This window comes from Haliaeetus leucocephalus, unplaced genomic scaffold, assembly GCF_000737465.1.
Source record: "Haliaeetus leucocephalus isolate CR32 unplaced genomic scaffold, Haliaeetus_leucocephalus-4.0 Scaffold164, whole genome shotgun sequence".
Lineage (NCBI taxonomy): Eukaryota > Metazoa > Chordata > Aves > Accipitriformes > Accipitridae > Haliaeetus > Haliaeetus leucocephalus.
This window is the reverse complement of record NW_010972600.1, coordinates 1937036-1948230: the sequence shown is the minus strand read 5'-3', so window position 1 is coordinate 1948230 and position 11195 is coordinate 1937036. Positions and strand designations below refer to the sequence as shown.

The 11195-nt window shown below is 63.2% G+C and overlaps 1 protein-coding gene across 1 annotated transcript; it reads left to right on the top strand.

Moving 5' to 3' along the window:
- The first annotated feature begins 18 nt into the window (after positions 1 to 18).
- On the top strand, positions 19 to 4005 carry TMEM59L (transmembrane protein 59-like). Its single transcript, XM_010563311.1, has 7 exons — positions 19 to 304; positions 587 to 681; positions 2524 to 2670; positions 2775 to 2883; positions 3216 to 3327; positions 3477 to 3594; positions 3844 to 4005. Exons 1-7 carry the CDS (start codon positions 19 to 21, stop codon positions 4003 to 4005), a joined length of 1029 nt encoding a protein of 342 aa, XP_010561613.1.
- Positions 4006 to 11195: the final 7190 nt, after the last annotated feature.

Sequence of the window (11195 nt, the reverse complement as noted above, 5' to 3'; positions counted from 1 at the left end):
CTCTCCCTCCCCCTGGGGATGCCATCGCCCCCGGGTTTGGGGTGCCAGCCCCCGGCCGTGGTCCTGCGGGAGGGTGGTGCTGCCTGGTGCCCCCCAACTGGGTGCAGGGGTGGGGGGGAGGCTGCGGTGGGGGTCCGGCGCAGCCACCAGGCTGAGCTTGGTGCCAGCTCCACGCTCGCCTCCTCCTCCTCCCTGCAGGATGCTGTTCTCAACGCCTGTTACCGGGGCTGCCGGCTGTTCTCCATCTGTCACTTCGTGGATGCGAGCGCCGAGCTGAACACAACCCAAGCTGAGTGTGAAGCAGGTGAGGAGCCGGCGGCCGAGTGGCCCCGGTTCCCCCAAACACCATCCCGGGGGGGTCCCCCATATACCGCCAGCATCACCATGACCCCTTCCACCCTCCCCGAGCATCCTGCCTCCGCTCGGCCCCACGCTGTGCCCCCAGGACCTTGCTGCAAACCAAGCGGGGTGCAGATTTGCACCCACTGGGTGTAAATCGGGAGGGATTAGGGGGGTCCTAGGGATGAGGGGCTCATCTGGGGGATTGAGCACCCCCTAAATCTGACCCCCCCCCCCCACCTTGCAGCATGCACCGAAGCCTACAGCAACGCAGAGGAGCAGTTTGGCTGCGTGACGGGGTGCCGCAAGCAGCTGCCCGAGGTGGAGAGCAGGAAGGAGAAGGTGAGGGTCCAGGGAGATGGGGACCTCCCGTTCCCCCCCCCTTAACCTGCCCAACCTGTCCCTGGTGCCACCGGCAGTGGCTCTACCCTGTCCCTGCATCTGGCTCCTTCCCCAAAGGGTCTGTGGGCAGCAGGGGCTGGATGTGTCCCTCGCCCCGGGGTGCCTCGGCTGCTCCGTCCCTGTGCCATCACCCCACGGGACTGCCGGGGACCGGCCGGGGAAGGGATTCGGCTCCGCAAGGAGCCTGGAGCCGTGGGGCTGCCCTCGGGGTGGCTTCTCCGGCCCCCTCGATCCTCACCTGACCCCCGGTGTGGGGACACGGGGTGACTTGGTCACCCTGGGCATGGCAGGGACCAAAGTTTGTCCCGCTACGGAGCAGAGCACGCAACGCCAATGCAATGGAGACCCTGCTGAGCCCACCGGCCAACCCCTGCTCGGGACACCACAGGGAGATGCTGGGACGTGGTGGCTTGGCCCCTGGGTCCCACTTTAGGAAAAATCCCTTCCTCCTGCGGCAGCTCAGCCCAGTCCCTCCTCTCCCTGGGGATGAAGGCTCTAACACCCCGCATGTGCAGCCCATCCATCCCTCCATCCCTCCCCAGCTCCGTCTCTCCCCTCGCTGCCCGCCGGCCGTCCCCACCAGCAGCCTCGCAGTTCGGCAAGTCCCAGCGCCAGGACCCAGTTTCCCCCCGTGCTTTCCGAAGGCGGATTGGGACCAGGCGTGCTCCTTGGCAAAACCCACACCGTGGGATGCCCGCTGCATCTTGCTTTATTTTATATCCCCTCTTATACGTGCTCCTGCAGATGGGTGCTGTGGGCTTGCTGGGATGATACGAGCCTGCTGCCGGCCTGTCGCGCTGCTTCGTCCGAAGCATAAAAAGCAGATTAACTGGGCTCGACCCAGGCTGCTGCAGATTTGGGCCAGGCAGGGCGATTACGCCGAATTCCCAGGGCGAGAGGATCTGACGGGCGATTGTTGCAGATTCCCCCACTTTTGATCTGTTATCCTTCCCAGCAATTAGCAACGCTTTTTCCTCCTACATTTAATTAATTCAGCTTTTGCCCAATTAATTAAATTAGACTTTGGCCCAAGGTAGAGGCTTTTGGCTTTGTACACGTGCAGACAAAGATGAATTTGTGCTGTAGAAAGCCGCGGCTCCTTCGAAAAATTGCTTTGCAGCCTGTTTTTAAGACCTTCCTAGTGTCTGATCCCATTTCCCAGCCCCTCTCTGAGGCCGGGGATGAGCACCGGGGGGCAACCGGCTGACGGGGAGGGCCGTCACCCCCTTCACCCACCCAAAGCATTTTTCCTTCGGGTTCCCAGACAAGCAGGCAAAGCAGATTTAGCATAATAATTAGATACAGAATCTGACCTATTTATTTCCTGTTTGCTGGTTTGACCGTGCAAGGGGCTGTCGGAAAATGTTCGAAGCCAGTGGCAGGGAGCAGCCAAGCGGATTCCAGCAGGGATGCTTTAAAAATAACAAACCGCCGCGACGGCCAAGAATCCAGGGCACGGAGAGGCTGCCAGGAGAGAAACGCCCTCGGCATCTCGGCCGCTCCGCTCCTATTGTTTAAAGAGCTGGTGCGAGCTCAGGGCTGCCGAGGGGCTGGGTGATGGCCCTGGGGCTGGGTGATGGCCCTGGGGACCACAGCCCTGGGCTCGGTGAACCTCCCGTGGCCGAACCACAGGTCCCGCACGTCCCCATCCCTGGGAGAAGCAGGCTGAGCCCCAGACCTGAGCGTTTGGCTCAACTCGGTCACGTCCTCGGGGTGGGATGTTGTCTGCCAGGGTGGGTGACGAGGGAACAGCGGTGACACGATGTCCTTGCTCCTTTGCAGAGCCTGGAGCTGAAGGCTCCGTCGTTCTCCATGTTCGATTTGGTCTCCACCTTCTGCAACGACATCGTCAGCTCTGCCCAGAGCTTCATCTCCTCCACCTGGACCTTCTACCTGCAGGCAGATGATGGCAAAGTCGTGGTCTTTCAGGTGGGGGTGTTTCAGGTGGGGGTGTCCCGCGTCCCCACTCTGCTGCAGGGGGTGGGGACCCCCCCGCTCACTGCTTTCTCCCTCTTTCCCTGCCAACCCATCAGTCCCAGCCGGAGATGGAGTATCCAGTACTCGAGGCACTGGAGACCCAGCCGGAGCGGCCGGTGCGGCCGGGACTGGGGTCCAGCCCCCACGTCTCCCAGCCCCACACAGGTGCGGGGGGGTCTGGGCTGCCGGCGGGGTGAGGGGCCGGGACCCTCCAAGCCCTCTTGGCTCTAATCCGATTTCTCCAGAGCTAACAAATTACCCGCTTCTCAGGTCTGATTAGCTTCCACACCCCACACACCCGCAGGGTCCGGACTCGGGACCCACTCCAAGAAGTTCCTGGGATCCTCTGCGTCCCTGCAGCGGGCAGAGGGTCCCTGGGGGGAGAGGGGACCACCCGGCACCCCTGCACCCCATCATGTGCTGGGCAAGGGGATGGGGAGCAGGACAGGCGTGCCCACAGTGGGTGCCCGGGCTCAGCATCGCCTCTCCCCTGCCAGGCCCCCGGGTGAAAGGGGAGAAGCCCCCCGTGAAGGAGCCACGAGGCAAAGGCAAGGTGCAGCACCCGGACCCCCCGCAGCCGGAGCACGACTTCCTCGGCTGCATGTCCAAGTAGGTGTAGTGGGGCTGCGCGGGTGCCTGGGGGGGCCTGGACCTGCTGGATACGGCGGAGCAGATGCTCTCCCACCCCCCAATTCCCACCTCGTGCCCTGCCATAAACTCGTCCTTTTTCTTTGGCGGGGGGTGGTGGGGTGTTACAGGCGCTCAGGCCTTCCTCGCTGGATCCTGGCTGCCTGCCTCTTCCTCTCCATCATGGTGATGCTGTGGCTGAGCTGTGCCAGTTTGGTGACTGCTCCTGAGCAGCACGTCAAGACCCAGGTACGGGGTGAGCGGTGCTCAGCGCAGCCTGGTGGGGGGGTCCTATGGGGGTCCCTGACACCCTGGCTCTCCCCATCACAGCTGGGTGAGCCTTGGCGGGGCTGAGACGTGGCCGTACAGTGTTTGTGGTCCCCGGCCACCGTGCTGGGCTCGCCGGCACGTCCATGCCGTGCTGTACGTCCCCAGCCAGCCCCGTGGTGTTCCCAGTCTGGGGACAACGGGGTCCTGTCCCCTCTGCCTCTCTTTCAGCCTCTGAGCATCAACGGAGACAAGGAGTACCTGGAAGACCTGGATGGCCCTGGCGCTTTCCCCCTGCCGCCCGTCATCGCCGTCACCCTGTGCCCCACGCACGGTGGCGAGGACGTGGGGCCGCTGCCCCTCAAGGTCGACCTGGGCAAGACCATCCTGTAGTGCTCCCACCCTTCCCATCACCACCACATCACCTCCCTGTTTCCATCCCCAGGACATCGTCCCCGGTCCCATTCTGTGGTCCCTCCAGCTCCCCCGTGTCCCCGGCTCCTGGAGGGGCATCTCTGGCTCTGGCATGGTGGGGGGACCGGGGGTACGATCTGGCTCGGTCCCGCTCTCCTCCCCAGGGATGGCCGCTGCAGAGGAGGCTCCCAGGAGCCGGGCAGCGGCTTTGCCTCCTCTGTAGATGTGCTGTTTGCTGGGATCTTGGTTTCCAGTGCTCGAGAGCCAAGAGAGGAGCTGCCAGAGCGGGGAGGCCGGGGGGAGCCCGTCCTCGTAGCGGGGCGGTCCGTCTCTTCCCGACCGGAGCCCCCGGGGCCCCGCAGCCCTCCGGGCATGGGTCCAGCACTGGGCAGGAGGGAGCCGGCTGCGGTGGGGGATGGAGAGTGTCTGCAGCGTTCTGGGCTTTGGCTCGGCACATCCCCGGCCTCCCACCTTGGGCTGAGCCTCCAAGGCGCCGTCTCCAGCCCTGGGAACTCCCTTCCGCCGGCCGGAGCCGATTGCCTTGGGGAGCCGAAACGTGGCGAATGGATTTGGCGTTGGCAGCCGGAGAGAGGAGCGGATCTTGCCGCCTCCATGCCCACGCGAGGACCCAGCCGGCCCCTTCCCGGAGCTGCGGAGGGGCCCCAGGGTGGCTCCTTCCCCTCCCTGATGCCTTTGGGGCGGCTGGCCCCAATGCCGATGACGGGTCGCTGGTGGGACTGAGCAGGGGACGAGGCGACGTTTTCCTGCCTCGTGCTGCTGTGGCACGTCTGAGCTCAGGCAGGAGGTGTGAGCTGCCGGGATGCCTCCGTCCTGGGCTCGGCATCCCTGCCCGATGCCGGGAGCAGCTCAGCCTGCAGGGCTGTAGCCGATGGCAGGACCTAGTGGCAGCCGGCCTCCAGGTTCCCTGGCTCACAGCACTGCCCTGGAAGCAGGGGGCTAGTCCTGGGGTCTCCTGGTCAAGCGGGGACCTCCTCGGCTCGCCCCGGCACAGCGCCTCAGCACGGAGGGGTCCCCTTCCCTCCCTCTGCTCCGCAGGGCTCTGCTCCCACAGCCGGGCTCGGTGCGAGCCGAGGCATCTCCCCATCTCCCCGCCGTTCTCCATCACTTGACTTCGTGCATCATTTCGTGGTTTGATTTGCACCGGCATGTGGTTCATCAGCCCCTGGTGCCCCATGGGGACACCCCTGCACTTGGGAGGGACGGCTCGGCGGCAGCAGTCCCTGCCATCCCTGCGTCTACCTAACACGTCTGTACAGATTAACTTATTACCCGCGACTCCCCACCCTTGGGTTTTTAGGCTCTCTCTGTGTGCCGGCTGCTCCCCAGCGCTGAGCGGTCTCGGGGGGCTGTGGCGTGGTGGGGCGAGGGGGCTCTCGTCCCCGTCCCCACAGGTTTTGTGCTGCTCCGTATCACTTTCACCGTGCAACATATCTGGATTTGGGGAACTGGGTTGGGGAGGGGGTGGGGGGGTATTGTGTCCGTTTTGGGGTGCACTTTTTGTTGTCGCTTTTTGGCCGCTCGGCTCAGTGTAAAGCTCGGTGGAGTCTGTGGTGTTGTCCCGGCCACGGCAGCTCTCCCCATCCCCGGGGTGCAACTGCACCGGGCCGTGAGCTTGGGGGAGAGGGTGGCTGTGGAGGCCCCCCCAGCTTCGCTTCCAAAGGGCAAACCCAGCCCCAAGCTGGCTGGGCGGTGCGGGCGGAGGGGAAATAAAAGGTTTGTACCGGACCCGGACGAGTCGGTGGCTTCACGGGGTGCCCGTCGCCAGCTGGGGAACAGGTTTGAGCCCCTGTGCAGGGCTGGTGGGAGGACGCAGGTCTGTTCCCGTCTTTGCAAGCCGAGCCAGGATGAAACCTCCAGCAAACTGGAGAGAAATCCCCTGCTTGGGCTGTTTTGCACTGACACGGAGCGTTGCTCCTCTCCGCTGCAGGCTGTGGGGCCGGCAGATTGGCCAGATCGAGAGATTCGGCATCAAGCGTAAAAGGAGATGCTGTGTTCCCCGGGGAGCTGGTACCAACGCCCGTGGGGTGGGTGGGCTCGGTGGGTGCTGGAGGGTGCGGGATGGGCAGGGGGCCATGCACGCCAACACGTCCACCCGTCAGCCGTGAGGAGGAGGAGGCTGAGACACGGCGGTGGGGAGGACTGCATGCATGTCCTCACGCATGGGTATAAAGAAGCACTGGGGAGCGAGGGCTTTTCCCACTGAAAATTGCCTGCCGGCACCTGGGCGCCCATTTCAAGGAGGGAAAGCGTAAACCGGGCCGTGCACGCGTGCGACACGTCAGCGTGACACGTCAGCGTAACACGCCGCGGCCGCCCAGGCTCGAGGGCTGGGACGCGCTCGCGTGTGCACGCACCCACCTTTCCCCCGCGGCGTGTGTTTTTCCTGGCGTGGCGCCCGCGTCCACGCCGCAGTCGAGCTCTCCCCATGCCAAGCACGACACAAAAGCTCACGCAAGGGCCTGGAGGCTCGTTTTTAGCACTTCAGTAGCTCAGCGGGGTCCCATCCTCGGAGCCAGCAGTGGCACGGGGCCCCTGAGGAATTGGGGCTGGTGCTGGCCTCAGCTGCTTATTTTCTCTGGGGTGCGGAGCTGGGGACAAGGAGGTGCTGCCCGACCCCTGTGGAGGGATGCTGGGGTGCTCGACACGAGTCGCAACCGAAGAAGGATCTCCAAAGGGGATGCAGGGCTTGGTTCGCTGCCTTGCCAGCAGTCTTTGCTGCTGGAGCACGGCCCCCCCAGTCCCTAAATTGGGGGGTTCGATGTCACCCCCATGCAGTGCGGCAATGCCGGGTGCCGGAGGGGGATGCTGTGCTCTGCGGGCTGGGCTCAGCTCGCTGAACAGAGAGGAGAGCGATGGTGTTTTCTGCTCGCTGCCTGCCCTGCCTGTGCAGCAGGCAGGGAGCCGTGTGGAGGATGCTCTGGGCAGCCCTGGCTGTACGGAGTCGGCGCGGGAGGTAGAACGTGTACCACGGCCGTATTGCGCGGGCGATGGGATCTGGGGGCTTGCACGGTGTCCTCAGCAGACAGCTGGGTGCCTCGGGGTCCCAGGGTGGGCAGAGGGGTGTCGGGGGCCGGCAGGACAAGAGGGAAGGATTGAGAGATGGGACCCCAGCGCTCAGCAGCCTTTGGGGTAGGGGCAAGCTGATGACCCAGAGACAAGAGCCCCCCGGCCAGGGCCAAGCCACCAAGTGCCCCCCCGGACGGTGTGTCAGGGGGTGTCTTTCTCCGGCATTTTCCATCCATAGCCCAGGGCATTAACGCTGAGCCCCGTTATGGGCTGGGCAAGGGTGCTGGCAGCCGCTCACCCCCAGACACCCTGCGGTGATGGAGCAGCGGTTGGGTGCAAGAAGGAGCGAACAGGAAAACCCCGGGATGGTGCTGCCTGGGGGTGAGACCCCCAACTACAGGGTTCTCTGCGTCCCCCTGCTATGGGCTGGTGCAGAGGGAAGTGGCAAGGCACAAGATCGGTGCGGACAGCTGGTAAACCCTGCCCGCCGCGGGCAGCGGCTCCGAGCGGGTCCCCTCCTGGGCTGGGAGCCGGGCTACAAACCGTGGACAAGCTCCTCGCCTTTAAACTGGAGTCAGATTCCTCGTTTCTGGCTCAGGGTGCAGGAAACTGTGCCCAGGAGCAGGTGAGGAGAGACCCCACTCTAACAAGAAGGAGATGCATGAAATTAGCTGGTTCCACTCCCCCCAGCAGGCAGCCGGGGTGTTTTCCATCCGACGCCTTTTCCTTCTCGCTCCCTCTTTTTTATTTTTTCAGGGGGGGAAGCAAAATTCATGGTGTGTGGCCCCATCGGCAACAGGCAAGCCAGCCCACGGCGGAATCGCACCCTCCAGCCCATGGCCGGCGGCAAGGGCACGGGGGATCATGAGCCCACGGTGGGTCGCGTCCTCGCGGCGACCATCTGCGCGCCCACGCTCGCCTCCCGCGCGTCCAGCCACAGGTCAGCAAGAAATCGCAGACCGGTAGGTGGGGACTGTTAGCCACGCTGCGGCAAGAAGCGGCTTCAAAAAGTGGGGGGAGGCCAGCAAGCTGCCCCCCACACCTCCACCACGGACCCCCGCAGCATCTCCCCGCTCGTAAGATGCCGTCGCTCGGCCTCTGTGCCGGCGATGTGCTGAGGGTTGTGGGGATTTCACTGGCTGTGGTTGGGGTCGGCAGCCCCACCCGGCAGCTCTCTCTGTGTCTGTGTTGGGCTGCTGTTTTCACCTCCAGAAAATGCCCCCTCCTTTCTTCCCCCTCCCTGCAAATCTCAGCTGCCAGGAGCTGGCCCGGCTCCACCGCCGCTCGCGCACTCCAGCTGAGGAGCCGGGCCACGCGGTGAATGCATTTGCTCACAGATTTCCCTCCCCTCTCGCCGTCTGCTCCCAATGGTGTCGTTCGCCCCTATTTCTCATCACGCTCTCCCGTGCCGAGGAAGATTTCGGGAGCTCTCGCAGCTCCTCGTCCCACTGTCGGGTGCCCAGAGCCCAGTGCCGTGTCCCACCGGGACATCTCTGCTTGGGAAGAGAATTGGGGTCCATGGTCCAGGGATGCCGCACAGGGCAGAAAGCCCAGGACTGGGACAGCAGAGTGGGGAAGGACTCCGAGATGCCCCTGCCTTGCACACACGCGTGCCAACCCCCATTTTCATGATCTGTGTCCGATTTTCCCGACTTGCAATGCACACGGTGTTGGTTCACCTGGGTCTGCACCCGTCGCTCCCCTTCGCCCCTTCCCACTCACATCCCGGGGAGATGCCGCTGGATGCAAAACAGCCGGGGGAAGGTTTCTTATTCTTGTCTCATGTTGGAGGAATGAGGGTCTTTCATGAGAAAGCACAAATTAGGGTGAAACAGCGGTTTTGGGGCCTGCCAGAGCAGGGCTTTTGAAGATGACAGAAAAAGAGCCCGGGCTCCTATCTCAGCTGGGGAAAAGATATTTTCTAGTTGCTCCAGCTGCCTCTCTCTGCCCCTGGCCCAGCTCCTGCTAGCACATGGTTGCAATCCGGTGCTGTTCTGACCAACACACAGAGCTGTAAATTCAGCTTTAAGCTCAACGGAGGTTAAGTCTCCATCCAGAGATGGAGCGAGGATAAGGGCGCGGGGTGGGGAGTTGGACAAGGATTCAAAGCGAGCTCTGGCAGCACCGCTGGCTTGCAGCACCTTCCCGACCCCACGCATGGGAGCTGAGCCCTTGTTCTTACAAATGCTCCTTCGAACCGCACTGGGCACCATCCTGGAGCCAGCAGCAAAGCTCGTGTGGCCTTCAAAGATGGAAACCTCACGGTGCTGCCGAAATCAGGCAGCCGGGCTGGCAGGGGAGCGCCGTGCCGTAGACGGCCACCCGGGAAAACACATCCATGGGTTTCCTCTCCCCGTCCTCCTTCCTATGACCTACCCCAAAGAAGCAGAGCCACGGGTGATTCAACAACAACAAAACCAAACGAAAAACAATCTCCTCGTGCTAATGGGATTGGTTCTGTCCCTACCACGCACATTCCAGCCCGGCTCGAGGGACCGCTCGGGGGGGGGGGGGGGAAGGGGAAGCCAAATTATTCTCCGTCTTCAAATGTCAGAGTTCAGCACGGTGCCGCTGGCTGGACCTGGCGCAGCTGCTGTGCCGTGGCGATGCCGTGTGGAGGCGAAGCACCCTCTCGGCAGCCGGCATGGAGCGCCTGCGCGCATCCAGCCTGCCGCCAAGTGACATGCATTTTCCATTCCCTGGGCTTCATTACTTCTTGGAACGCAGACCTCGTTCGCCGGGCCATGAGGGGCTTCGCTTCCCTCCGTGTTTATTTTCGCTGCCGTGTGTTCTTTTGCCAGGTGAGGAGCTCAGCCAAGCTGGTCAGGGAAAGCAGAGATGTATGGTTGCGGTTTGGCCAGGCAGATGGGAATCGGGCTCCCTTAAGTGCCGACACGGCGGCGCGGCGCAGCACCTGCTCACCTTCAGGCGTTGGGGCCGTCCTGCTGATTTCACGGGGATGACACGTGTGCTTAACACTGCAGCACGTGCAGAAGGGATTTGCTGGATCGTGGCCTCACACCGGTGACGAACGGCACTGGGGACGGCCAACGCCTCCAGCTGGCGTGGGAGCCGGCTCCCGCGGGTGCCATGTGCGTCAGCTCGCCCCGCCGTGCGTGGGAGTGGAAGGAGCCCAAGATTCGTAAAAAAAGGTGTTCGGCCTTCCCCCAAGCCAGACCCCACGTGGCTCTGCTGTCTGCTTCCCGCTCGCTCCTGCTCCTCCCGCTCACTCTTCAGCGCAGGGCATAGCAATCCCTACGCCTCCCAGCACCGGCGTATGCACAGGTGTGCGTTATCCATGCCGGATGAGATGGCACCGCTGCTCCATGGGGTGGGTAATGCTGCCCGGGGGTGGGAGTCCGGCCAAAGAGCTGGGTCGTCTCCATCCCGGCAGAGTGGGGATGCTGCTCGGCTGATGTGCCATGCCGGAGCCTCGGCAGCAGCTGCTGTGTCAGTTCGGCTCTGCAGCAGGAGATCGGGGACCTGAAGGGCTGGTCTGTGCCCCAGGATGGGTGGGAGCCTACAGACCTCATCCTGCCCTGGGGGGCTCATGTACCACCGCATCACTGGGGGTCCCACGTCCCCCAGGGCTGGTGGCTGGTCTCAGCCATGGAGTTATTTGCACAGGTGGTGCTCAAGGGGGGAAGGAGCATCTCACCTTCACCAGCCTCCCAGGAGAGACTAATAACGTCTCAGGGAGCTGAAAGATCTCCAAGCCCGAACATGAGCGGGGGGAGATGCAGGCAGGGTATCCTGATGGGGCAAAATAAAAGGGAGAGAGAAGGACCAGCTCACGTGATGCCGTGGCCCATCTTTATCTGGAGAGCCGGCACGCAGACGCACCCCGGCCTGCATGCTCGACCCCTCCCCGGGCTCACACGTTTGTTGGGATTACATGGGGATTAGCAGAGAGCAGTCTACCAGAAATCAAGAGGGAATAAAACCAGCCGGAAGCACAGGCAACAGAAAAGCCCCACAGCACCCTCAGGACATGCATGACAAGCAGGAGATGGAGCTGCATTCATCACTGATGCTGTGCGGAGGCAGGGAGCAAGAGGGAGGTCACTCGCAGACTCCTCCATAACAATAGCAAATAAAAGAACGTTGGGGCTTTGTTGTGCTGGGGAAAATCTAGCAAGAAT